The sequence below is a fragment of the Ixodes scapularis genome, unplaced genomic scaffold, assembly GCF_016920785.2.
Source record: "Ixodes scapularis isolate PalLabHiFi unplaced genomic scaffold, ASM1692078v2 PGA_scaffold1__304_contigs__length_218370807, whole genome shotgun sequence".
NCBI lineage: Eukaryota > Metazoa > Arthropoda > Arachnida > Ixodida > Ixodidae > Ixodes > Ixodes scapularis.
This window is the reverse complement of record NW_024609846.1, coordinates 82,709,994-82,737,979: the sequence shown is the minus strand read 5'-3', so window position 1 is coordinate 82,737,979 and position 27,986 is coordinate 82,709,994. Positions and strand designations below refer to the sequence as shown.

Here is a 27,986-nt window from a genome sequence, read left to right as displayed (position 1 = left end):
CACGCGCAAAATGCCATTTATTTAGGCATCTGCTTTCTAAAGGCTCCGTGGGGCGAATATGCTGCGAAAATTGCCGAAGTCACTTAAGACTGTTTACGTGTAGGAATGCGAAAGGCATTCCTACACGCAGCGCATTCTTACAAGCAGCGCGCCACGTGTTCCTTTCCTGCACGCCGCTCCGGCGGAGACATCACGCTCCCCCACTGCGCAGGCGCGGCGAACCCCGGTTTCCGCGACGAAGAATCGTCACGAAAACTGGCTGTGCTTTTCCTTGAGTTTTATTTCTGATGCGCCTGCTTGATGAGGTAGTTTTATCAACATATTTCGGGGACAACGCCGACGGCTTTTCGCGTAATGGGACAAGTAAAGGCTGTTTCACATGATGCGATTCTCGTCCGAAATCGGTGCGATTTCCAGTAAATGCGGGATTAAAATCGCAGTCGCACTGTCGCTCGCAGCGGCTCTGCGACTGGATTTCCACCAAGTTGGTATTTTGTCGTAGAGTCGGTGCGATCACTTCATCGTCAACCAGCCGTTCATTAGCCAGCTTTCATCCGCGATAGTTGCGTATTCTAAAATAAATTTAGGCAACTTAAAACTTTTGGTTTAATGCATAGTTATTAAAAATTTCTAGTTAAAGATTGTATTCGTAAAACATTTGTGTTTATTAAAACGTTTTTGTTGTATTTTAGGCAAAGTCAAACGAGTCGCGTCCGTGTCCGAACAGCCGGCCACGCCGACAGATATAGCGCGGTTGTTGGAGCCATAGAGTTATTATAATGTACGCTAGAGGTTCAATTGGCGCTAGTGTGCTGACGCAAATTGAAGCAGACAGCAACCAGTCGAAAATTGACTTCCGGTAATGCATTTCTATGGGAAAAAGTGAGTGCATTTTCTCTCTGCGCTCGATCATAAGAGCAAATATCCCGAATAATTCATACGTACTAGGTAGCTTGGAACATTTCTCAGTCAGGCCGACGAAATAATTGGTCAGTTACGGTGTTTTTCTTGCAAATTCATCGCATTAAAAACGGTGCTAAAACAGCTTCGTACGTGTATTTATGTGCACTGTCGGACACTGTTAGCGCGAACACGACGTCGGCGCTTTTCAGCATGGGGGATATACGTGCCAAACGAACGAAGAACATCTGGAAATTAAGAAAGACGGCAAGAACTACGCAGTAGCACTGGATCAGTAACTACACGTGCATATACGATCAAAATTAATTGAAGGCCACGTAATCTATTCCTATTTTAAATAAGTAAGTACCGTTTTATTCTTTCTGCTCTGAGCGAAGCTGCTTGTTCTACGTTCAAAATATCACTCGCACGCTCGAAATCTTTGAGAACAAGCGCCCGATAAAAGCTGCCCGGCAGAGAAAACAATACAAAGAGACAACTTTTATAGCCCACGGACTTTATTCTCTACGTTTTGAATGTTTTTATCCGCTCATGCACGACGGGGTCAATTTTATATAGTGACAGGACTGGCATATTATCAATATATAAGCGTCACCGGATTGCTGGCGAGCCTTGAACACACTCTACATTCCTTTCAATTGTAATTTTGCTTCGAATCGTCGCTTGTTTCTACACACCTGCTGCGGAACACACGTTTGGGACTGAAATGTAGCGAAGTTAAACATCGGTCACTGATGAAGAAAAATGCGCTAACTAAAGCAATTACACTTTTACAGTGTTAATCAAGGTACATACTGTTCGGTACGACCCAAATAACCAAAGTGTTCCGTGTTATTTTCCGGCGAAGAGACAAAATGCACGCGCGCTTTCCCATAGGAATACACAGGAAGACTGGAAAAGTAGACTGGTTGCTGTCTGCTTCAATTTGCGTCACGGAAGTCGCATAGACACTAGCGCCAGTTGAACCTCTAGCGTACATTATAATAACTCTATGGTTGGAGCATGTGAAACCAAACATTGCGATCACACTCGTTGCGTCGGCCGTCGCACCGATTTCTTTCACTAAAGTCGCTGCATGTGAAACAGACTTAAGGCTTTCGCCTTACGATCGACGAATTCTGCTCGGTGGCTTTTGCTCTTCGCGTGGCATCAGCACAGTGGCTGCTAAGTCGCGTGCAAAGCGAGCGTGCCGTCGTGCGAAGTTAGTCAGTTATTCGTCGCATAATTCGCTCCATGGGGTTCAGCTACAGTGTACTAGAATACGGGGTAGTGTTAGGACCGAAAAGCCAAATCAAGTCAAATTTGTCGTTAGTTCTTTATACAGTAGGAGGTTAGTCTGCCTGAGCATGCCGACATTGTTACCCACTGTAGATGATAAATTTAGCCAGTGCAGCGTACGACCGCCAGCCTGGGGTCTTTAACGTGCACCACGTATGTACTGATACACGACCGCACGCCGGTACGTTGCTCATCCAGATCGAATCGGACAGGGGTGGGGATAGACCCTTTCTGAAAGTCAGTCTACCCACCTTGTGCAGAGCCAGACCCGACGCTCTAATGGCGGAACTACACCGTTTCTCCACACCAGAAAAATCGAACGTCTTCGAAAGCATAAAGCAGAAAAAGGAAAAGATGTCGACCGTTTCACGACAGCTTCGATACACGAAATCGAGGGTGCTTGATTTAGTCGCGCTTGATCTCCTATCACCGCCATTAGAGCGGCAATATTGGAGCTTTTTGTACTGCCACAAGAGGACTCTGACTTTTGAAAAGGGTCTATTGAGCCAAGGATCCCTGGGTTCTGCGGCGCGAGCTTTCGCTCCACGTGCTCCAAGCTGGCGTGCGCTAGCTTACTCGGCCACCGATCCCCCCTGCTTACCCCTGCTAGGACAGGAGCGGCTCGCGCGAGGCGTGTGGTGTAAATCGCGACAGGTGTCGACGCCGGCGCAGTAAATTGCGCTACTTTTGAAACATGAAGGGGCTCTAAGTACGGTGGTGGTTGTGCGCGTGCACCGCGTGCACGCGCACGTGCGGCGGCACGTGCGGACTACATGTCAACTTGCTGCCCTGCCGGCTGCAGTTCCGCGATTGTCGTCTATACGCGCAGCCTCATAGGTTTCCACTGTCGAGTCGCGCTAGGGTGCCTTCATGTGCGCTTTGCTTAGGGTGGAGACATCTGGCCATTTTGTCTCACACTTTTATTTTTATTTTTTGTTCAGAAGCGCGTGAAAGAACGTGTCCCTGCACGCGCTCGTGGTGCTGACTGTGCTACGGCGACATTTTGTTTTCGTCGATTTCTTTGTATTTTACCCGTGAGCGCGTGCTGTCGGCATCGGGTACTACAAAGGGTGGCATCACCCTAAACAGAAGGACATTGAGGCACCCTAAGTCGCGCCGGTCCAAGCATTACTCCGTATTCTAGCACACTGTAGTTCAGCCTTTGGAGTTGCTCTGAGAGACATCATCACGTAACAGCGCGTGCAGATGTGTTGTCCTTAAAGAAGAAAAACAACTATCTGATTATAGCGTAGACGTACCGTGCCCCTGCACATTCAGACACTTGGAGCACACATAGTTTGCCCATCTTTTCCCCGTTCAGCTTCGTTTTGCTCAGCGGTATCGCGACCCTACGGAAACGGAGTCTCATTGGTGCCCACTATCACTAGTGAGCTATGCTTGGAGTATCGTCATTCCGTTTTCCAATGTGCTACTGGGCGCCTCCATCTTGGTGGTTAATGCAGAGCAGATGCTACTGTCGATCGTCACAATTCGAAAATGCGACTTCCTTAGCCTTAGATAAGGCGTTACGAAGCTCAGGTGATTATTTTGCTCTCTCGCGAACTCTTTTAACATTCCTGGAGGACGGAAAAGCGTTTCCTGCGGTTTCAGATAAAGCTTCTAACAACTGGCAACCAGGGTTTTAAGCACCAAGATGGCTGGAGGGTCGTTATTCTGAAGCGTAGCTTATTTCGTAGCGACACTTTATCCGTCTTGATGCTTAAGATCGTTGTTGGCAGTGATCTAAAGCCTTATCTGAAATCGCGGGAATACAATTTTTTTTGTCCTCCAGAAGTGTTAACACCGCCAGAGACATAGCGAAACGATATCGCCTGAGTTTTCTGACACGGTATCTGAAGCTCAGGAAGCTCCATTTTGCATACCTCCTCTCATCTTAAAGGGAGGAACTCAAGTGGATTCTGAGACTGTCTACTTATGTTAATAACTCTTTCTGCAGGCTCAAAACATACTAAAAAATCCAATATTTCATTTATGAGCGGCTGATTTTCCCATTAAAAATCTAATCAAAAGTCGGGACTGCCCCCCCCCCCCCCCCCCCACCCCCCACTCTCTCTGCGTTTTAGAGCACCAGGGGGCGCCGTCAGATGGCGTTTTTAAAAAAAATAATGGCTTTAATAGGTCTCCTACACCCAAATATCCTACGATTTCTTTTTTCAAAATATAATGCACAACACGCTTCAAGAAGAGCAATAACAGTAACGTTTGAATCTCCACTCAATTATCTATTTTTATTGGTCAAACTTTACGATAATAGCGGAAACCTAAAAATCGCTTCCCAAAAAAAAAAAAAAAAAAAGAAATAGTGCTCGTGAATTTTTATTGCTGTCAGTTTACTAATACATCTTGCCATCTAGAAATTGTCATTGCTATTGTCTAAAGCCCAACAAGAGAATATGGCAGAAAAAAACAAGCTTTTACAAATATCATTTGATCGCCCCTTTAAGCCTAGACGCAGCTGACGCTACGAGCGGATGGAATCATTCAGACAACATCAAAAGCGCACCATCACGGTGCTCTTCCTGTTTCTTCTGTACACCCAGAAGGAAACCACGCAAGGGACTCCGAGCGTGTCTTATTTAGGGTCCCTATGGTTCATCGTCGGTTTTTGAACCTGCTTTCACGGCTTCCGTGTTTTAACCACCAGGGGCTGTGAATATCCGATTCGATCGAAAAGGCTGAAGAGCGGACCTGCCGCCACGGGTTTCCAGTCAAGCCGCTAGGAACAGTCGCCAGAAAATCGCTAATAGACGCAGGAGCTTCCGAGATCTTGCCCACCTACACGTTGCATTCGCGGGGGACTTTCCCCAAGGACGCCTTCAATCCCGAACGAGCCCGTGACCTCGTGTGTGTGTGTGTGTCTGGCGCGTGTGCTCGGAATTTCCTGAGTAGACTCTCGATCCCGAGGCCAACGAACATTCTGTTCTGCTTAGCTTCCTTCGCCTCAGATTATGCAGATTATGCGCTTCGCGTAATTGCGCGAACGTAAAACGAGACGGCGTTTGGTGGTCGTTACTGGCGTGCGTCAAAGAATTAAATTGACGTCTGCGTTCTTTCGACACCTTTATTATTGGCTTTTTACGTTGTAGCCTCGGTGACTCCGAGGCAAACCTTCGGTCTGAGGATGCTGGTCCACGGGTTCAAGTTGAAGCCAGCAAACCCAAAACTTGACAGAAAGCTGTATTCCGGTGAAGTCGCCGAATAACAAAAATTTCGGTATAGAACGACAAAAACACCCATTCCCCCTACTCTCTCTCTCCCGCCTCTCCCCCCCCCCCCCCTTCCCTCCAACCCCATGATTATGATTTTTTTTTTCTTCATTTACCTTTTCACGTCGTTTTAAGAGCGTATACGTCAGCTACAATATGCTTGTTTTGATTTGCTTTGTTCTGTTTGCCCAATGTTTTTAATCGCTTAACTTTTTTTTTTACATTTGATTTTTTTAATTTTTTTTTAATTACACAGGAAAAAGAATGTTCCCCGTGGGAATAGAGAATTATCGGAATGTCGATTTTATCTTGAAACAGCATAAAAAAAAAAAACCTCGTCTGATAGTGTCTTGATAATATTTTGTAAATTCAAGGTTTTTTCTCCCCCTCCCCCTCCCTCCCAAAAAAGAAAGAAACCATTCGTACCCTTCTTTACACATGTTTCAGCAAAAGGAAGTAGAAACGATTCCCATCGTTTCGTCGGAAGTTACGTGACTTGAAAATTTCTCCTAAAAAGACATTGGAATGCCGCCAGCTGATATTGAAGGTCTTTTTATAGACTTAAAATAATTCTGAAATGAAACTCACGTACTAAAGAGATGATTTATTGAGAGAACGTGCAGGGCCGTGTCAAAATTAAGGACTGTGACGTAGTAATCATCGATTTAATTAATTAAAATTTACTAGTTTTCCTGTTAAACATTTCTCCAAGCCCACATATTCCAATCATAGATGCCTTAGCTCAGTTTCAAATTAAAGAAGCAGAAAGCTTCCCACCCCCCTCTCCCGTCATAAGTAGGTAGAATCCCTCGTATCAGTAAACTATTCTTCCGAGCGGAAAATTACAGACACGAGGGGTGCATAGGTTGTCTGGCTACCTTTTAATAAGCCTTGTTTATGGCGATGGTTATCACACCAAAAACGCACCTTGCCCTCTTTCCAATGCGTGTTAGAGGAAGATAAGTCACGCTAAGACGCACCGGTTTCTATTCCACCCATTGCGTCACATGCGGAAAACACGCGACGATACTGCGTAGGCGGTTCAGCGGAACCAGTGAACTTAAAAAAGAAAAATTGTAAGAACCGTAGAGGGGTGACCGGTGTTTCTACAAGACCTTATCTCACGCTAGGAGAAGTATCTTTATTCGTTTTCACCCGAAAAAAAAAAAAAATTTCGAGCATTGCTCATACGCCACGCGAAGTAGTCCTTACAAGATATGATGAACGTAGATAGAGATGAACGTAGGAGAGCGTGTTGGTTAAACGTCTTGATATGCGAACGCAAAATGAGACAAGGGACACACAAAAACACGTCAGACACGTGTTTTTGTGTGTCCCTTGTCTACGTTTGCGTTCGCATACCAAGATACAAGCTATCGTTGTCGGAGGATGAAGTCATGCTTTTGGCTTTTGAAAGGTATGCGCCCGGAAACCTGAGAGAGAGAGAGCGAGAGGAGGAGAAGACGTGGCATTGCGAGGAAAGGGTCCGCGACTTGATTTTAGAACGGCCGGGATAATCACCTGGATACTACGCGGATTGGCTTCGTCTCGAGCTACGGCAAAGAAAAACATAGCAGCGATGGCAGATAATAGGAGACGATCTCTTTTGAACGCGGAGAAAGCACTCGAAGAGACGATCATATTAAATTGACGACGCGGTGTTTTCTGAGGTGGCTCCACAAGCTCCTTTTGCCCACCTTTCTTTTGGGCCTTATATTGAGATCAAAATTACTTACTTCTTTCAGTTAGACATCGAAAATTTGATATTTATTCGTAAACGCGATTGCTGTAAGTCTAGTGCAGGTGTTCTTAACGCACATGTTCCACGAATCGTAATTCGCTCCGATTACGTTTTGCAGAAATTGCTTCCACACATTGTAGTGGTACTTTCGTTTTGACGCGAATATGATTAAAAAAGCACAAAGAAAACTTCCAAACAGCTATAGGCAAATTCATGGGATTGTTGACTGATCATATACATAAAATCTTCGAAGCCTTCACTGCTTTACAAGCGTTATCCTCTTATTACACCCCGTCTGCGGGGAAAAAATATCTCCACTTCATCTATTGCGTTCGAACATTTTCAGCCTTGAACGTACGAATACGGAATTCCCTTCAACGCTGACGACAAGGATCCGGAGAAGCCCTGTTTACGCTCGCACTCTGATAATAACAACAGGTATATCCTTCCGGGCAAACTTCAGGGTCTGGATCTATTGCAATCAATTCTTGCGTTGAAAACAGCAAATCGCAATAACCACAGATAAATGGCTGCACCTCATTATTTGTCATTTCGAACGTCTGCCGCCGAAGCCAACGGAGCAAACGGGCTTTGACGGCTGTCGGCGCAGAAAGCAGACGACTTACAGATCACATGACGTATTTACTCAATTTGATCCGACGCTACCCTCCGGTCGAGGAGGGTAGCGTGAGTAATTACTCCGGAGTAAACAACCCGCTTCTGGAACGCGAGTTCTGACGTCAGGGAGTAAGCGTGAGAAAGTTTTGAAACGCCACGCTACGAAACCTTTACTCCGGAGTCGGGTCGAGTAAATTTTGGAACACAGCCAGAGGCAGCCTTGTTCTCCTTTGCACTCGTCGAACGTGTTCGGATGCGAAAGCCGGACGCTGGCGTTCCGCGTTCTAAAGCGTTCGACGAGTGCAGAGGAGACAAGTGCAGGTAGCGTTCGGTTTACCCACTAACCACTCGAACCATAGTTCTGCGTTCTGGCGTCCCTGTGCGCTCTCGTCTCCTCTTCTCTCTCAGTTGGTCGGCACATACGTCTTGATAAGGTAGCACGTATCTAGTCTAAAATATATCTTTATATATCTATTTTAGTTCTGCACATGAAGGGGGAAAGTAGCAATGCTCCGCGAAGAGCTGTACTTTTTTTACTACGGCTCTTGAGGTGAAAACAGTATAAAGAGGTGCCTGTGCAAAGCGCTCGGGGACCGATCTGGGGGCTATAAAAGGCGTTTTTTTTTTTCATTTTCAAAATAAACAGGTTTTTTCTTACCCGGCGTGCTATTTATTATCTCTAAATTCAAACTAAAGTTACTGAGAAAAGCGGCAAATAAAGGCTATGTCAAAAGCAACATTCAAATTTTATCGCGCTCTTCAGTGTGGCGGCGCTACGCTTGTGAGTCAAAGGCTGTCTAAAAAACACAATATATTTTAAGTTTTTTTCTCAATTAATATTTGCTGGTGTGAGTTTTTCCATCACTCATTTCACACCATAATATTGTTTTTTAACCCGTACGAAACGAACTTTACCGCGGCCAAGCTATAAACTAAAAAGAGTGCGTTTTCTAGACAGGGGAAGGGCTCTGTCTAGCCTGGCCGTATAGCTATGCTGCCCCAGATTACATTTCAAGCCAAGTTTTTGGTGTTTTCAGTAGAGCCCCTCAGCCTTTCGGGCCATATTTAAAACTTCAACGACTTCAGAAAAAAAAAAAAGGATATACATATATGTATATATATTGTTGTGACTTGAAATCTGACCTACTAGTTCCGATGCCTCTATTGATATGTCGAACCACTTTTTGAGGCAAATCGGCGGCTACCAAAGATTTAATGAGAGCCTCTTCAAGTTCCCCCTTCCAGTTTCAATTGCCGTCGTGATTTCTTCGAAATTGGTGCGGCACTGAAAGGGGCGCTGAACTCCTACAACAAACTATAATGGCAAGCGCCGCGATGGAACATGTGGGTCACAAAACACTATTTCCGCGAAACAAAATTTTTCATTTGTTATCGCAATATTTACGTCGCGAGGGTTATTTCTACAATTCACAAATATGTTTTTCTCTTGTGTTCTTTTCTTTATTCTAGGGTCGACGTCTCAAAATAGAAGCATATTTTGAAATATCTCCTAACTCGAAATGTGACTCGCAATGTGCATATGGGGTAACAGTTTTTTTTTCTTTTTTTTTCGCGAAAACGTTTGCTTTGTGTCATGAAAATGATTTTGGGAGGCGTTCAGAGCACCTCTAAAGCCGCATTCACGCTGCTGATACATGATACAAAAGACAGCCTGCAGTCATAGCCGGTGTCACACTGCTTTTATACATCGTACAAAATACAGCTTGCAAACAGATTCGAATGCGAGCCACCGTGAGATCCGTGCTTCGAATGCCGCATGGCAATGTGTTAAAGGAGGAACCTTGGGCACGCGATATTCGAACCACTGATATTGAAGCAACTCATATTTGAAGATTGAGTTTTGTATGATGTATATGGAGCAGTGTGAGCCCGGCTTTAAGCGTGTTTCTTTCCTCGTACGACATTTCTGTTACATTGGTCATAATACAAATGTACGCAGACATATTCTAAGCATACACATGAATCGATTTAGCATACTTCGAATATGCTTGACTTGAGTCGTATCCACAGATAATTTTGTCATCATGTCTGCAGATAAACTCGGTGTCCTTAGTATGATATATACGAGTATTGGAATTGTGGCTGCAGCGTCACTTCGAGGCCGTGGGCGCGTCCACATACCCACCCAGTTCGCAGGGTACTCGCTTTTGGAAAACGGTTTTCCGCGCGTGCCCAGTGCCCGCACCGCGCTGCTCACTTGAGCTGCTCAAAGATTCAGCGTACAACTCGTTCATTAAAAAAAGAAGAAAAAAAAACTTGGGTTTTTCGAAGTTTTTGCGAAGGAGAGTATATAGTTCGAACAACTTGCCAATAATGTAGTCATATTCCTTGGCCACCCCGGGAGCCGGGATGTCGAAGTAGTCCGGCATTTGCTTGTTGTTGATGTGCGCGAATAACAGCGTCACAGTCAGGATGTCCACTTTGGCGAGCATGTTCGCACTTTCACTTATACGCGAGCACTCCGCACGCCAATATACACACGTTTCACGAGTTAAGCGCGTTACGCGCAGCCAATCGGGCTACACAGGTTAAGAGGGCTACACGCGTTACACGTTACGCAGGTTGCACATGCATGTACGCTACGAGGCTTCCCGATGTTTCGACCTATACTATAAGAGAAGCGGTTCGCTCGCCCCGAGGCGCGAGAGAGTCATCAATGAACGACTGAGACAAACGATTGCTTTTGCGCGCGTCCTCGTCGTGGGAATTTATACGAGATATCGCGCTCTCTCACGCGCGTGAGGCGGGGTGTCCGAGGGCAGGCATCTATTTCCTCTTGGCCTCCGGCAACCCCCCCTCCTCGTTTATTCACGGGGTTCCCCTCAGATTCGCGACAGATTCTTCACGTAACCGCAGCTCTCCTCTTTTGTTTTTCTTTTTCCTCCCCAGATACACTTTTGGGCCTTGGAACGGACTCGGCTTTTGTCCCTTGACAGAGACAATGACGCTTGACGCGTCTCATTTGTCGAGGGGGATCGTAAGGGCAGCTCAGTGACTCGCATTCTGAGAAGAAGACCTACGTCCATTTACGAGCAAGGTCGCATCCCACAGATTTTTTATAGGCCCGCGTCGAGTGTACATGCCGCTCAGGTGCGTTTCTTCATAAGGAGCGTTCCTATAATGAACGCATTCGCGTAATGACATGGTGGTTATGGGAGATAAAGACTGTACTTCTTGGCGTCGGGGCTCTTTAGAGGTATCGTTCCGTCGTTAAGGTCGACCGCGCGATTTCGACCGTAACACCACACGTCGCGTCAGGAAAATGAAGAGGGCGCGCGGTCGTGTCGAGTCTCTCAATTTCACTGCATGCATGTCTTGCGCGGGTGCAGGTGGGGGAGTGAGTGTAACTACGTCTGTCGTGGAAGCATACAATGACGCTCTTACTACAAAGCATATCACGTCAAGGGGCTTTGGGGTGGCTAAGGAGAAGGAGAATTGCTAAATGTAAGTGTCGTGGGTATTATGTTCGGGTATAGAACAATATGATCCCGGACAATATGGTCCCGGACAATACGGTCTCGGACAATATGGACTCGGACAATATGGTCCCGGATAATATGGTCCCGGACAGTACGGTACAGGACAATTTGGTCCCGAGTGCAAACCTGGACAAAATGGTCCCAAGTCAATTTTTCGACACTTTTGACGCCCTGTATAAAATGTCACTGATATTTGCAGGGATTATTTTTTGGGTGAGTGATAGAAATGGTATGCGGTCCATTCGTCAGGAAGATGCCCCTCGTGGTTTTTTTTAGGCTATGTTTGAAAGTTGACGTTTGGCAAAGCAGATGGGGTCAGGACCACAAACGCGGATCCCGCGGAAAGTTCGGTCTCGGCTTGTCGAGGTTCGGCAAAATGCATGGTCGAGGTCAAGACGGTCAAAAAAGTACATGCTGTGCAACGTACTTTTCGAACTATGCTTCAAGGTCGATGTTCAAACTCAAGCTGAACGCACGAAAAGAAGAACGAATGGTGAAAATTATGCGGAAAAAAATATGAGCTTTAGAGTGACAAACGGCTCGCAACATAAGTATTTTGCGAATCACATTTAATAGCAGAAACCTGTAAAGAGTAAGCCATGAAAAAAGTAACTTTAAAATGACCAACGACTCATGTCATAAATGTTTAGCCAAAAAAAAAAAAAACTCAGCGAAAAGTATTTGGGACAATTTTGCCCGGCCTAGCACTCGGGACCATTTTGTCCGTGACCATTTTGTCCGGGTCTATCTTGTCCGGATCCCATTATGTTCAATGGTGCAAATCAAGTGCTTGTGCAATGTACATTTTGTTCGGATGTTAGTTATATTTAGGATTCCGTGTTTTCGGAGCTAATTTTTTGTCAAATTCGGAGGGTGTTTTTCTGAGCTTATTTTTTGCCGAGGATTCAAAATTCATTAGAATTTATTTGGTTTGATTCCCAGTTATCCGAAATGCAGAGTTTGATTTTGCAGTGTTCCCTATTGAATTATTTAAATCCATATGAACCGGATGTAAACGTATGCCAGAGAAAAAATAAAACGCTCTTGTATCCATTAACATTTTCTCAGCTGAATTTGGCGTTGGTGCCATTGCCATTGGCAATTCTAATTTATCCCACGATAAAAATTGCACGCAAGTGTTGCTTCCAGAAACGTCGATACCTTAAAATCAATAAACTCCCGGAGATAGTTACTAGGAAGCCCGTAGCCATCCCATCCTATTCCATCATTCTTGCCCACGGCCGCGCGTGCTGGAGTTATTAAGGATGTAATAGAGAAGTTTTAACTGCCGCTCTTTCCCATTTTGTGCTATCTGTACGGTTCAGAGCTATCACTGTTAGAAAAACATAACCTCTTCTTTTTTCAAAGCAGAAATCGCATGGCCCAAACTGGAAATAAAAAAAAAGTGGCTTTTGTCGTGACTCGAATGTACAATGACCTATTGCCCTGAATCATCAGCCTGGACGAGATAAGCGGTAAGACCCCTTTTTACAACGGTCCGAGGTGGGAAAGATGAACACAGTGGCATTTTCCCGAGACGTTTGACATTGCGCTTATCAAAATGTAAAAAAAAAAAAAGGAAAAAAAGAATATTTTTTTTTCTTTTTTTTTTTTTGGGGGGGGGGGGGGGGGGGGCAGCATTGGCACATAAAAATTCGGAGTTTATGGGATAAATCCGAATTTACCAAAATTTCACCGTAAAGTGATTTTCGGAGTTGTTTTTTTTTTTTTTTTTATTTATTCGACGACACGGAACCCTAGTATATTCGTTCCTGTAGTTCTGTACCTTTTTCTATGCTCTAAGAAAAAGTTCCGTTTACCTTTCCTCTTTTTTCGGAGAGTTTTCAAGGTATGGAGGTCTGCTGCTAATGCACAAGACCTCACAAATTGTGTGTCATGTTCGCGCGTTTTGGTTCCGAGATTGAATCGTCGCAGTTCGCGCACCTTTATGAGGGTACATGTATGTACCTGGCCTTGTGTCTTCCTGTGTGTGTTTGCAGATTTATATATATGCATATCTGTTGGTGTACCTGCCTGTGTGGGTCCCTGTGACTGTCTTTATGTACCATGTGTATGTTCGTTTATTTATATGCGTGAGTCCCCGAGTATGTGTGTTTCTGCATGTCTCTCTTTCTGTATGCGCTTATGTACCGGTGTTAATGTGTATTTATGTGCACCTGTGCTTGACTCTTTGCCTTATGCGCATCGCTGCTAGTGTACCTGTGGGTATAAGTGTGTTTTTTGCATCTGTTTTTAGGCCGCCTCGGTGGCTCCGAGGCAAAGCGCCGGCCTACTAACCCCCAGGTGGCGGGTTCGAATCCCGGCCGACGTGCTCACAATTAGACGGAGGTTTATCGCGGAGAAGGGGCGCTGTGTAACTGAGAAATCGGTTGCAAGTGGAACGATCCCAAGGTCATCGGAATGAATCCTCACTCCTCCACTGGGGTCCACCAGATGCCTTTCGTCGGTTTGACATGTAAAAATTAACCCCCAAATTTTTATTTGATCTGTATGTGTGTCTCCGTCATCAGTCACTGATTGCGAGTGTTTTTCTTTGAACATGTGCAGCGCATCAGTGTCTGTGTGTGTGTCTGTGTGTAAGAGGCCATTAATTGCAGATGTGTTGTCCGGTCCCCTGTCTTTACATCTTATAACTCTTTCTTAACGTACGTACGTATTTACTAAACTATAATGCCCTCAGCGTTTATGGACAAATACTCGTTCGCCTGTACTTTCCCCGCAGATAACAAGCAGGTGGTCGACCATTACGCCGGTGCACGGAAGAATTTCCAAGCAGGTTCCTGGAAAGAGCCGCGACGTTTCGCCATAGACGCTTCGGGGCGCCGGCTGATCATCGGGCACAGTGGAGAGCCTAGAATTCCGAGAGCGAGCAACTTGATCTGTGGGGAACGTTCGCAATGTAATGGCAGGCGCCTCCCGCGACATCTAGGTCACAGATGCGCACAAGTTGCGCATTCGCGGAACGAGGAGGAAAACGGGCGGAAAGGCAGAGACACTTGTAGACGACCAACGCATTTTGCTCCTCCTGGTGGCGTGTATCGCAAATTGGGACAATGAACCACGTGACCTCGATCGTGCAGTCGGAAACACTCTGTAATGTAGGCGCACTAGGGCGCAGTCTTGCCACGGGCCGTTGGAGGGGTGGGGAGCGAAACGAGAGGGTGGTCTAGGGGAGAGTGGAAATGAACGAGAGCATTAGCCAACACTGCAAAATGGGTGAGTGAAATAGTTAAAAAGGAAAGAGGAAACGATTTTTTTTTATTTATTTATTCATTTTTCTTCCAAAATACCATTACCTTTCCCAAGGCTCGAGCAGGTGTGGTGCACAAACATATTTTCAACTTTGAATGCAAACGTGAGGTCAGAGGGGTACCATTTCATATACAACGCATCCTTCAACTGGTCAGCGTTAAAAGGAACGCTTATAAACGCACTCGCGCGCACTTGAGGTAATGAAACAAATGAGCGAACTAATTAAGGTTGAACGTAACACGTAGCATAATAGTCAAAACACATGCTCCGCTTCCCATTCAGTCGAAGCGCAAGCAAGGCCACTATCCGATGTAATCTATCAGGCGGCGCTAGAAGAGACTCATCAATACGGTCGTCGCGTTTGTTTCCCCGGCTAAACTGTGAAACAGATTCTAAGCCAACCTCTCGCTCGCTAGCCGAGTAATTATACTCAGATGCCAATAGGGTCGGGAAAAACAAAGTATAAAAAACAGTCGAGTGAACGGAGATAACATACATTAAATCACAAATAAAATGAAAAGAGTATGGTTCGATATCTGCTAACACAGCTTGGATATTTGCAAACGCTAGAATATCCGGTGATGATACAAAAGATATCGGACTGTCAAGAGCCTCGATAACATTTTTTTTTTCTTTATGGTGTGCGTTTGTGTTTGCTGCGGTACTGAAAGCGTCCCTAAGCCATGCGTATACTTCCTCACAGAGCACTCGGAGAGTCAATCAGTGCGATCAACACATTTTGCACTTTTAGGGGTGTGCTGAGGGCATCAGAATCGTCACTGCTGGACACCGGATCCGGTCAACGTAAAAACAATTGCTCTCGGGTGTAGAAGGACAGTCATAGGAGCGTCATGCCTATTCATTTAAATTAAATTTGTATATGAGGCAACAAAACACGTACATGCAACGGAACGAACCTCTCTTTTGCCAGACATTACTTTGATTTCATAAAATAAAAAAAAAATCGTGGAGGTGGAACAACGATTTTTTTCAATTGCGCGTGGGCGCAATTTTGAGGGCCACATGAATGAAGAATACAATATTTTAAACGTAAATATTTTATGTATAAAGAACGCCAATCGCTCTATTCGGATTTTTTAAATTTATTTTATTTAGGTTTTTAATTAAAGTAAGATAGAATGACAAACGTGACCTCTTGGCTACTCTTTCATATTTCGCCATTTTCGGCGATTTTTTAGTACATCTAAATTTTTAGTTATACGATCTGCTCTGCGATACCTTCCCAGGGAAGTATACTTTAATGTGGGTAGTCTGCTGTCAAATATGGTTCGATTCATTTATCTAGACATCACCACTCTCCGTTTCCCATTACATTGGACTGTAGCGGACGTTTTCGAGCCACCTCGGCCAGTTCAACGTATCAAGTGACAACACGTCACTGCTCTCCTCCCTAAAGTCACGAGACACTCACATGGCATTGGATGAACTTGTATGACTCGTAGCGCCTTCTGTGCTCATCCTAAGGTAAAGGGACCGGAACGGGTGACGTTAGGAAATCTTATGCCCCGACCGATGGCGGGCGTGGCGAGGGCGGGGCAACAGCAGCTTGTGTATAAAAAAAGAAGAAAAAGGGACGAAGAAGTGGAAAGCTCGCCATTGGACCAGCATTGTGACGCCAGTTGTTCCTACACTGTGCACTAAGGAAGGCTGAAATTAACCACACAATACGGAGTTGGATGATTTCAGATAAGATTGAACAGTGGGTAAATGATTGAAATTTTTTATTCAATTTATATTTTACCTGTCATCGCACAATCTATAGTATGAACGAACAAAACTCCATATGGTTCATTAAAAAAAGAAAGAAAGAAAAATGTGTTGGGCCTAAAAAGTAACCAACTTAATTGAAGAGCATCAGAAAATTTTAGAATAGAAAACCCAAAAACTTTGCGTAATGTAAAAATATTATCGTCACCAGCGCGCACGAGCCGAGCCCGAACCGCGTTTTGGATTGGCGCACGCCAACGACGCTATTTCTTTGCACACGCAAACATTTGGATACGCTACTGTAAAATTTGCGATTATGAGAAGTTAATTATTGTCCGAAACAATTCTCGTGGGTACATATCAGACTTCCGAGGTATTTGTCGTTCATTATGTTACTTATATTTTATCAAAAGTTTGGCACTTTGAGCGATTGTTGGCGAACTTTTAGATATTTGCACACAAATCTGTGATCAATATAAAAACAACCAAATTGCGTGACAATTATTTTTTTCCCTAATTTTTTTGTTATTATTGTTATTTTTAAATGATCCTTTATTTCTATGCTGCATATATGGTAAAGGAAACCACTCCGGAGCCCCCTTTTTTTAATCCACATAGAAGCTTCCTCCGTGGTTACTGCGATGTAAACATTACCCGATGTGCAGTGACGTTACAAATACCAGAGGCATCCCTTCCGCGGCGTCGCAGCGCTGGTCCAATCACGATATCCAAATTTTTGTTCCCTTCTTTGTCCCTTTTTTTTTTCTAGACACAGTTTGTGTTTGTTTGTTTTTTCTCGCCACTTTTGCTATCGGATCGGGCATGAGATTCCGTAACGTCGCCTGTTCAAATGCTCCGTTTTACCTTGCCATGATCGACGGAGGACGCTACGAGTCATACAAGTTAATAAAAATAATAATAATTTGTTTATTAAATGTGCCCAAAAACAACCACGCGGGTTAATCCAGTGTCGTGTGGCTTTCACGTAGCCTTCGAGAGGGGCGCAGTAGCAGGTTTTCACTTGATACGTTGAATTGGCCCAGACTCGTAACGCCCGCTACAGTCCATCGAAACTGGAAACGGAGTATAACATGTCTAGAGAAACGAGTTGAACCATTCTGTCTGCTGACTACCCATAGTAAAGTACTACCTGGGAAATGTATAGTGCATTGCAGCGCAATCAACCAAGTGCAACACCCTAAGGACTGAACGCGCCGCAAAGTTGAGTTTTTATTAGCAAATAAATCACATCACAAAAAAAACAGGATTTTTTTATTGTTTTAAATTTTAATAATGCTATTTGGCGTCTCAGCCATTATGCAGCCAAGTATACGGCCAGTGCAGATGCGCTGCTTGAGTACCACTAGTCGTTCCGACAGAAACCTTCCAGCGGTAAAAGACCATTTGCTGAATACCCCAAGCGCCCCGGCCTGCAGTCGAGGAATCACGGGAACGGTGTTCCTTCGATTCCCTAGTGATCGGCAATTTCAACCGATTTGATGCTTACACACATTTGAGTGTAGTCCGGAGTCATCCTGAATAAGCGTCGTATAGAGTCCAAAGACCTAACATATCACTTAAAATTTCTTGTTGATGTCAGCGTTTTTCATACTGTGCATGCCATCTACCCTTCAACATCGCTAAGCTGCAAAAATTGTGTTTAGAAACGCTAAAATTGCTATAAACAACCCCGCTGACTCCGAGCTAAATCCTGGTTTTAATGGTTGTGGATTTTCGGCTTTTTAAGCAATTCCTTCTAAAATAACAATCACGGAAATGTTAATATTTTAAAAGAATTATGCAGCTCAGGCCAGGCTGAAAAGTGGATTGCACGCACAGTATCAAAAACGCTGACACTGGCGAGAAATTTTAATAGAATGGACATCTGGGCAAGTTGGTATGAGCAACGTTACTGGAGCAAGCTCAGCTTCGCAGCTCCCTATTCTCGGCTGCGGAGGCGAGTGGCCTAGAGTCACTAAATAAAGCTACGCTTTCAGAGTACCGAAGCTCCCAAATTACGCGTCTGAAGCGCGTCAGGCGCCGCCATCTTGGGTCCGGGAGGCTGAGCCAAGCCGAGCTGTAGCCGTCGCCTGTGCCAGCTGCCGTAGCCGCAGCTGTGGCAGCGAATCAAGGTCGTGTTGTTCGTATCTCGACATAAGAAGGAAAAAGTGCGTGCTGAGCGACAGACTTCAGCGTGCGCGCGCAGTAAACACTAAAACAGCAGCAGGCAGCGGATCGCTGGACCTAAGATGGTGGCGTTGAAAAAACGAGATGTTGATGATAGCGACTTACATGACTGCCGCTATTCACTGATACCGCAGCGAATCAGAATATTGTTGAATAGAGCGACTGCAGTGTCGGCAAAGTGCCAAAGAAAAGGAATGCGGTACTCTGAAAGCGTAGCTTATTTAGTGACTCTAGAGTGGCCCAGGTTTTTATTCAACACAGTAGAAAATACAGACGAAATTTCTCACTATTTTGCAGACAAGAATCAAATAAATAAACAACAAAACAGGATGAAACGTTAAGGTTACGTGCGTCGAAGGTGGTGATATGCGTCCTTGCAAAAACACTTCGCTAAATTTACATAAAATCTCTAGGTTCGTGATCCTTTTCGAGCTTCTTGGCGTATACTCACAAGCCTTACGCCGTCCAGCCACAGGCGTGGAGCCTAGAAAAAAAAAAGTTGAACTGCTTGATTGGCCATTACGTGCCTGATATGGTCATATGAAAACAGCGAGCTTTTTCTGCGCCTCCTTTCAAAAAACGGTACATGGACTTCAACACTGCGACACAAAAAACTCGTGTCTCCTCTATTTTTCTTCTCCTTGACTTAAATGCCTCCACGCAAAATTGACAATCATTTCGAATTTGATTATATAAGTAAGCATATAAGTAAAGACCGACGACGGTGTCTTGCAACTAAAGGAAACTAAGCAATGAGGTCAAGAAAAACAGCTCAGCTCTATGGTATTGAGTCTTCATCGAGAACCTGGATTCGTTTTTAGTATTATCACTTAAATTTAGGAGTGCGTCACTCCTAAACGAAACGGGAAACCAGAGCGGATTGCTCCATCGCTCATCCTCAATCGAAAAATATTTAGGCTCATTTTCACTCCTCGCGAACAGACGCGTGAATCGCTGGAAGCAATGCCAAATAAACAGCTCACAGCAAAATGTTTCTCATCTATTAAAGTGAGCATATGTGCTCGATCTTGATATGACACAGAAGTCCCCAGTAATTTGACATTGACATATATTTCTCGCGGCGAGTGAAGAGCAATCCTGAACAATGATAGGATTTGGTTTTGTGATTGGAAACCATCGTAGCTATTGCCAAAATCAAACAATTAATACTCACTACCACTGCGAAAATTAGGTTCTGTTGCAAACATCTAATCAGAAAGTTAAGCAAAAGAAGACCAAAAGAGCGTACCGCACGTCCATTGGAGCTCGAAACCATTGATGTCCCGGCTTTCGGCAGTCATTGTTTCCCCACTTGGCACATCAGGTGGTGTGGTGATGACGAAAATCTATGCTTGACCACATTACAAAAACAACGAGTTCCCACGAAAAAGAAAAGAAAGCCGCGCGCGCACGAACGCGGCACGAACCTCGCGCCGCGACGCACTCCCAGAAGCAAAACAGCTCGCGGGCTCGCGTCCCTCGCGCTTTCTAACGGTTCTAACGGTCCACCGACTTCCCGGCGCCAGCGGCCAGCGCATGTCGAGGCGCGAGGCGCGGGTTCGAAGAGAGAGAAAGCGCGCCCAGACACGTTGAAAGAGTGAAAGAGAAAGTTACGATAACAAGCTTCAAAGCCATTCACACCTTCAAAACAACTTCACTTTTATTTCGCTTCATTAAATATATGAATCATATTTATTTAAAATAAAATAACAAGTGCCAACACCCGCTGGGAGCGCGGCAATCGGAAGCAGTTCACTGGACCGGACGAACGTCATAAGTATACGCGGCGGGACGGAAGTAGCCGAGAGCTTCACCCCACTGGTGTAACCATCAAATTGGTCGAAATTACCGATCACTAGGCAGCTGAAGGAACACAGTTCCCATGATTCCTAGAGTGCAGGCCTATGCGCTTAGGAATTTAGCAAGTGACTCCAACATAGCCCTAGCTAAACTTTTTTTTTCTAATTGAAAACAATATAATGCAACATGTTTTTGCGGTATTTTAATTACCTGTTTTTAGGGGTTCATCGAAAATAGCTAGAAAAATCGAGGATAGTTTTTTTTAACTGGCAAAAAAACATTTTAAAATTTTTACATTTTTATATATAGAAATCTTCCGGGCGCAATGCGAGTATCACTTACTATAGTTAATCGCTCACATTTTTGTAAGAAGTGAACAGAGCATGAAGTGCTTTGTTCACTTCTTACGGCGGCGGCTGCTTAATGACGTATTATAGCTGCGCTCTAATACGTCATTAAGCACGCGCTGCTCACGCTCAAGTGCGAGAACGTGATGTTACCGCCGGAGCCGCGTGTGCAAAAGGTGCGCTTCGGTCCTCATCTCTGCTCGTTGTGCGCTTCGTGCGATAAACTGTGAGGCGACCCCGTCTACATCTACGGCCCCGACATCGACACCCGCGGCGGCTTCCACAGGCGAACGTGGCCGCTCACGCAAACACGCCACAGGCTCCTTAAAAAAAAGCTACGGAGCTTCTTGAAAAAAAAAGAAAAAAGAGTTAGAAGTGAATTTTAGTGTATATTTACGCCGTGAACCCGAATAACCAAACCATCTGCTGCGCAGGTATTCTTAAATGCGAGAAAACGCGAAAGACACTCGCTGTACGTGACGTCATCGGCGGATCTTTTGGCTGCCCAAGGCTAGGGAGGCGGGGCTTTAGCCCTATTTTGAAATTGCTCTTATGACTCTCTTGCGCGTCGCATTGAAATATAATTTTGATATCTGTTATTCTAAAGGCCAAGTGAACGCAATTCAAGTGTTTTTTCTGAACTGCAGAAGTGCCCCATTTTCCCTTTAAAGGGATGGTGAACCGAAATTTGGATTTCAGAGAACAATGCAGGAGCGGTAGGCGGGACGTTACAAACTCCACAACACCACTTGCAAGGCGATATCTCGAACGGACGGCCGTCCTTGGAGGTCGTCCGAGACGCCGTCCTTGACGTTGTCCTCAACTTCGTCCTAGAGGCCATCCGAGACGCCGTACTTGGCATCGATCTCTAGGACGTTGTCCTCGAGGTTTTCCTCAACGTCGTCCTTGAACTTTAATAGGTGTACAAAACATTACTCGAAAACATTCCTCCCGCGGGGCTATAATGCTTTCGCCCATCTTCAATGCTTGGTTTTCTTTCCAGTCTCCTGTACGGCGGGCTCCGCTTTGCTCAAGGTCTGTGACTGTGACAGGTAGCCTGACCTTCCGCCATTGAGGCGGCAGACCTGACAGTGCTCGAATAGACGTCGCTGACTATCTTTTTTTACCTATGTGTGTCTTATTCGAACCTTCTCCTTTCCCTTCCCTCGCTCTTTTTTTTTTCTTGCAGAAACGGGGATTGACAGGCCCCCATTAGAAGGAGTGGCCACAATGTTCCGGTTTTCCTCCTGTTTTTTTTTTCCCTTGGATTTTAGATATATTTCAACGCTCACATACATACATAACTTCTTTCACGAAGGCAGTCCTGAGTGTCCTCCTCTGATTTTTTCTTATTGGTGCTGAAAGGTACAAGGATTCCGTTTTCGCTGTGTGATTACGGGCTTCGACGGACGTTAGTTGTAAATTAATTTGTAAAATATTGATGTAAGGAATCGTAGTGCACTTCCAGGCCAAAAGGCAATGTGGTTAGAGGCTAAACCAATTTAAACAATGCTCGTAAAAAAAAAAAAAAAAAATTCATTTCAAGGTCTCCAGAACTAACTATGATAGACAGATGCTATGATCTAGGTTATAGTTTGTTCCGACTTAATACAAAAAAATATTGTGTGAAACTAATAAAAAAATCTCTCTTCATTGTTTGTTAGAAAGTATCCACTTTTTGTTGTAAATGACGAAAACCTGAACTATTTTATTGTTTCGTTTTTCTTGACAGTTATATATTACTCTTTTTGTATTGGTGCTATTGTTTTGAATACTGTGTGCATTCAAGTTGTTTCCCGCTGCTGTGGGACAAGGTGTCAGAAGCTTCTCAAGCAACACCCAAGTTGTTTTTAGAGCGCAGTTCTGAGGCGCCCGTTTCCGGCTTGAGCGCGGCGTCGGCGTCGCCGTCGGCGTAACCGCGCGGTGCATTATGGGTGAGTTTCCTCGCTAAATTTAGCGGAAAAATTTCCCCGCTAAATCTAGCGGAAAAATTTCCCCACTAAATCTAGCGGAAAAATTTTACGCTAAACCTAGCGGGAACATTTCCCGGCTAAATCTAGCAGGAAAAATTTCCCCGCTAAACCTAGCGGGAAAATTTCACCACTAAATCTAGCGGAAATATTTCCCCTCTAAATCTAACGGAAAAATTTCTCTGGGGGTTACGTGACACCCCACAGGTCACGCGACCACGTGGGGGTCACGTGATCCCCTGATGTCACGTGAGTCCACCAAGGTCACGTGACCTCGGAGCGGGGGGGTCACGTGACCCCTCCCCCAGGTCTTGTGACCCCCCCAGAACACGTGACCCTCAGTACCCTTCCCTCCTCCTCCTCAAGAGCTGCGCTCGAATTCGGCGTTACAGGGAGTTGTAAACGGCTTTCATTTCTTTTCTCTGCTTCCCTTCTCAGACTGTAAAAAAAAAATCGAAATTAAAACAAAATAAGGGGTTCTGCGAATAGGGGCTAGATTGAATAGCTATATGCTTCATCCATAAATCTTAAAATGCAAGAGAAAGGCATGACCAGTTGTTCTGCTATCAATGCTGAAGCTAGGGATAAAACTTTTTTAACCTGGTGCAATTCGCTGCAGCGGTGAAACGCACGTGCGAAATTTCGTGGTACTGTTCATATTGTCATTCAACAAAAGCGATCTCTCGCATTTGCGAAGCACGTGGTTTGAAGACGGATGTCAATTTTTAAGTTGTTTTTTTTTCTTTGGGGGGGGGGGGGGGGGGGGAGGGGAGGGATCTGTGAAATCTCCACAGCCTTGCACGTGCGTGTGCGTCGCTTTGCAAACCGAGCAAATCACGCGTCACTGCGCCCTGGCTACTGCACGTGATGCACGTGCTTTTTGTTAATGGAAGTCCGCGATGATGGTGGGTCAGGCCATGCAGAGCCTTTTATACTGGGAGAGTTCGGCGGGTGGGAGGGGCTTACGGCCCGCTAGGTCTAGCGGACTCAGCGGGCGCCGCTTCCGCCATGATGTGCCTCCCGGCGCTTGGGTCCCCCCCATTGACATGCGAGGTATACGCGTGTAGGTTTTGCCGTTTGTGCTGTTGTTGGCGTAAGGAGAAAGTCGAAAAATCAAGCATTTTGTTACGTTAATCATACGTTAATCATATACTTACCTCGCACAATCGAGAACTCGGCTTCCAGTCAGCCCTTCTTGGTTTCCCAGATCTTGTGCCTTGCGCGGTTTTCTTTTCCTTGCGGGAACCGGTACATCCTGAACCCCGTTTTCGCGTTGTTCGAGCACCCAACGGCACTGCAGTCCCCCATTTCTTTTTCATCTAACGTCTGGCAGAGCGCAGCGCAGAACGATCATTTTCATCGTCGTCTCTCGCTCCATGGATTCTAGCGAGCCGACTGCCGGCTCGAGTCAGTAGGGCAAACGGGTTTTATCAGCCGCCACCAGCCTTACACCAAACAAGGGTGAAGCTGGCAATTTAAGGTTATAATTATATTGCAATTAAATGCAAAGGTGCAATCAAGCTAGACGGCAAGGCACATCATGGCGGATGCGCACAGTTGCCAGACTGTTTGATCAGTGCTGCCAGACTGGCGGCTGGATCAAAGAACCGCCGAACTCTTCTAGTATAAAAGGCTCTGAGGCCATGCTGGCAAAAACAGACGTACATAATCGGAGCGGTAAGTCGCATACATGTAATCGATGTTCAAGTTACTCTTTACCGGAAGGTGTCTCGAAATTTGTTTCCCTGCAGACGCTCTTTAATGTTGCACAGGGACCCAGGGTTATTGCGGAGATATACAGGACGGTGCCTGTAGCACGTTCGAAAGACTCCGCGCACTCCTGGAGGCGAAGCTTATTAAACAGTATATCGTGAGAGAGCCCGTCCTGTCGCAGGCGCGGCTTGCCATCACTCTGAGGAAAATTGAGCCGTTCCTCAAACAGTGCCCATTTGAGTAAATATAAAGCGAAAGGACCTCGGCTTTCTTAGCGCACTCAATATTAGTCTTTCAGCCAGTAGTCATATTTACTTGTCCCCGCTAAAGTGGCAGTTGTGGCGCTTCTGGCAGCGCGTGGCGGCACACACCAAATGAATATAACTATCTCGCTTGTTTACACTAAAGAGGACTGCAGTGTCAGTTTGCCTTAGTGTAAAGTTTGTTTTGTTTGAGCAAAGCGGGTGTCCCCCAAAATCTTTGGAATCAGCATTTTTAACACTATAAGTAGCAAGCATTTTTTTTTGTATCTTGTGATGTATGTCTCATCTGGGATGTAAATACAGGACTTACCTTTACAATTCAAGGCGGGCGTCTCAGCAGTGATGTGCATCGCGAATGAGACCTTCCAGCACCTATGGAAAGTGCTTAGACAGATGTGCATGAAAGCAAACTGAATTTCTAGATACTTTTTTGGTATCGCGTAGAAAACAACGTCTTCACATTATGCGATTATACTTGCGATTTCGCTGTTGCGAAGTCGCTTTTTTGGCACAAAGGCCATTGCGGTGTGATTACGCAGCTGTCACACTTTCTTCGCAACGCCGACACCGCTCCTATGGGGCTGCCCAAAAATAACTGCACCAAAGCCGTACCTTTAGATTGTTTGCAGCAGCCTACAAGGTAATTTTAAATTTTTTTAAGTGTCGCGAGGTCTTTTACATTAAGCGCATGTACGCATTTGTTATTATTAAAGGGGCTGTGCAACGACATTGGGTAGGAATATATCTTACTTTACACCAGCCTCCAGGTACTAGTGGGACCCAAGAATACTCGAACGCAACACCACTGACCAAGAAGCGTCTTCGTCGCGGAGGAATTCGAAGGATGAAAGCGGAGCTTTTCTTTCAGTCTCTCTTTCCAAAGCCGCCTTTTGCTCTTTGCTCTTTCGCAAAATTTGATGACGGAACAGTGGGGACAATGGCAACAGTACGATCCCCGGGAATACGTCATCGAGCTTTGCGATCCCAGCTGTGACGATATTCAAATGCTGCTCACACAGTGGACGCGAAGACTGCGTACGCATTCGATCTGGGCTCGTGACAATCGATGCCTCGACATACATTCGGGTAGTAGCCCGTGTCCAATCGCTGCAACCACGACAATAGCCGAGCCATAACAATGTCTGTAACTCAGCGCGTGTCCTGTGCTTTGCCAACCCCAGAGCGTGGCTATGATCAACATTGGCGGCGCTTGTTCTGGCTGTGAGTTGAGCGGGTGAACAGTGCTCGTTTTTCTTTAATTTTTTTCTGAAACTTCTATTGCGTGCGGTGAAAAACGAACGCGTGCTTCATAGATCATTAACGTCAGGGATCCGTTTTAAGCGGTATTTGCGCAAAGTACAAAATTTTTGCATCGCCCCTTTAATCAAGAAAGACTATATGAACTGCCTCAAAATAACAACTTAAAGGGGCGGTGCAACGATATTCAATTGGAATGTTATTCACTTTACACGAGCTTACTGGCACTAGTGGGACTCAAGGATACTCGCATGCAACGCCACTGACCAAGAAACTCCTTTGTTGCGCTGTAATGTCGGGGACAAAACCGAGCGTTTTCATTCAATCTCTCCTTCGCGAAGCTTGATGACGTAGCTCGGCGGTATACAGTACCGCCCAGTGACGATTTTTGAATGCGGCTCATAGATTGGACCCGAGCATTGCGTGGGCACTCGATTCGGGCTCGTGATAATCTATAGCTCGAGAAGCATTCGGGTAGTGTCCTGTGTCCAATCGCTGCAATGACGACAGCAGCCGAACCATAACAATGTCTGGAACGCAGCGCGTGTCCTGTGCCTTGCCAACCCTAGCGCGTGGCTATGATCAACATTGGCGGCATATAATCGGCTCCAGATCACGTGGCCGCTTGTTCTGGCTGCGAGTTGAGGGGGTGAACTCTGCTCGTTTTTCTTTATTTTTTTCTTCGACTTCGATTGCGTGTGGTGAAAAACGGACGGGTATTTCACAGGTCATTAACGCCAGGGATCCGTTCTAAGCGGTATTGCGCAAAATACAAAAGTCAATGCATCGCCCCTTTAAAGCTCTAAACTTTCTGTTGTGTTCTTAGCCCTCAGCAAGCAGCAAAGAGTGGGAGAAAATCGCCAAGTGCTTCCAAACAGACTGGAAGTGCCCACAATGCATGGGAGCAGTTGACAGGAAGCACATGTAGATTGAGGACCCAGCCGACACTGGAAGTCTATAACTACAAGATGCTGAATTCAAGTCTACAGCAGCTTTTAAATTTAAAATGTCTTTTGATTGCGATATTTCTCAAATGTTCTATCGTGTACCGCTACAGGGTACCTGCTTTATGGTCCTGATGGCGGTCGTGGACAGGAAGTTGAGGTTTGTGGCAGCAAGCGTTGGTGCATATGGCACCAAAATGATTGGGGCGAGTTTAAGGTTTCAAAGCTAGGGCACTTTCTCGGTAGAAGGGTTTGAATTTTCCACCGCATAACAAGCTGCCGGGCTCCCACGTAACTGCCCCCTACGTCTTCGTCGGGACTAATTGTTTCAGCTAAGGCCTCACTTTTTGAGGCCCTAGCTTTAATCGATACTTATAGATATCCTGGATGAGAACCTCAGCATATCCAACTAACGACTGAGTAAAGTAAGGTAACTTTTAGTTGTTAGACTTGCATTATGGTTCGTTTATTCTTTTCTTTTTCCGTTCTTGTCTTTTAGTGATAAGAGAGAATGAATATTGCTGCTCCCAGTATATATACAAAGCGTTCGAGTCGGCACGAGCGTACATAGGAACGTTCCCATAATTCCCCTCGCCGAGATATCTCCTGCGATTTTCAGAAAGGCCCTATTGAGACATGAATTATAAAACCAATAGTTAAAGAGCTAATCGACAGATTCCGGTTTTACTCATTTTCGTCCTAAGTGCGAGCCAAGGCAATATACTCCTGCTTGTGGCCTCGGATTCGCTCGCACTTACAATAAAACAGTATAATTAGGCCGCATAATTTCCGGTTTATTTATAAGGGAAATCTGCAGATACTTTTCGGTGATTTATGTTTAGTTTTCAAATATCATGAATGTGGGTGTTCTGTTACGGGCAGACGCGAATAAAATGATTATCATTGAACTCTTTTTTTTTTTTTTTTCAGAAAATAAAAGTTAAAGTCTAAGAGCGGAAGGGTGTAGACAAAAAAAAAAAAAATACAGCTGGAAGTAACATTTTTTAAAAACGTGTTATTGTTGATTCTCTTTTTTTTTTTTTTTTTGTTTTGAGCAAGTTTTTTTTTTTTTTTTGTCACCTTTAGATGTTTTAGGCGTTTTTCGACTTTAACGGATCTTGTATCGTTGACAATGATGGATGTTGGCGGTGCTTTTTGGTTAGAACCGGAAAGTCCACGGGCTAAGCATCATTCGCAAATTCATCGTGACAGTTATCTT

The 27,986-nt window shown here is 45.1% G+C and overlaps 1 protein-coding gene across 1 annotated transcript in view; it reads right to left on the bottom strand.

Moving 5' to 3' along the window:
• Positions 1–19,997, bottom strand: part of LOC8033376 (glucose dehydrogenase [FAD, quinone]) — a 66,438-nt gene extending 46,441 nt beyond the window's left edge. The window contains exons 1-2 of the mRNA XM_029979186.4: positions 19,723–19,997; positions 18,925–18,957 (exon numbers count right to left, since the gene is read on the bottom strand). Of these exons, the coding sequence (XP_029835046.3) occupies positions 18,925–18,957; positions 19,723–19,774 (85 nt within the window). The 5' untranslated portion in view covers positions 19,775–19,997. The remainder of the gene's footprint in view (positions 1–18,924; positions 18,958–19,722) is intronic.
• Positions 19,998–27,986: the final 7,989 nt, after the last annotated feature.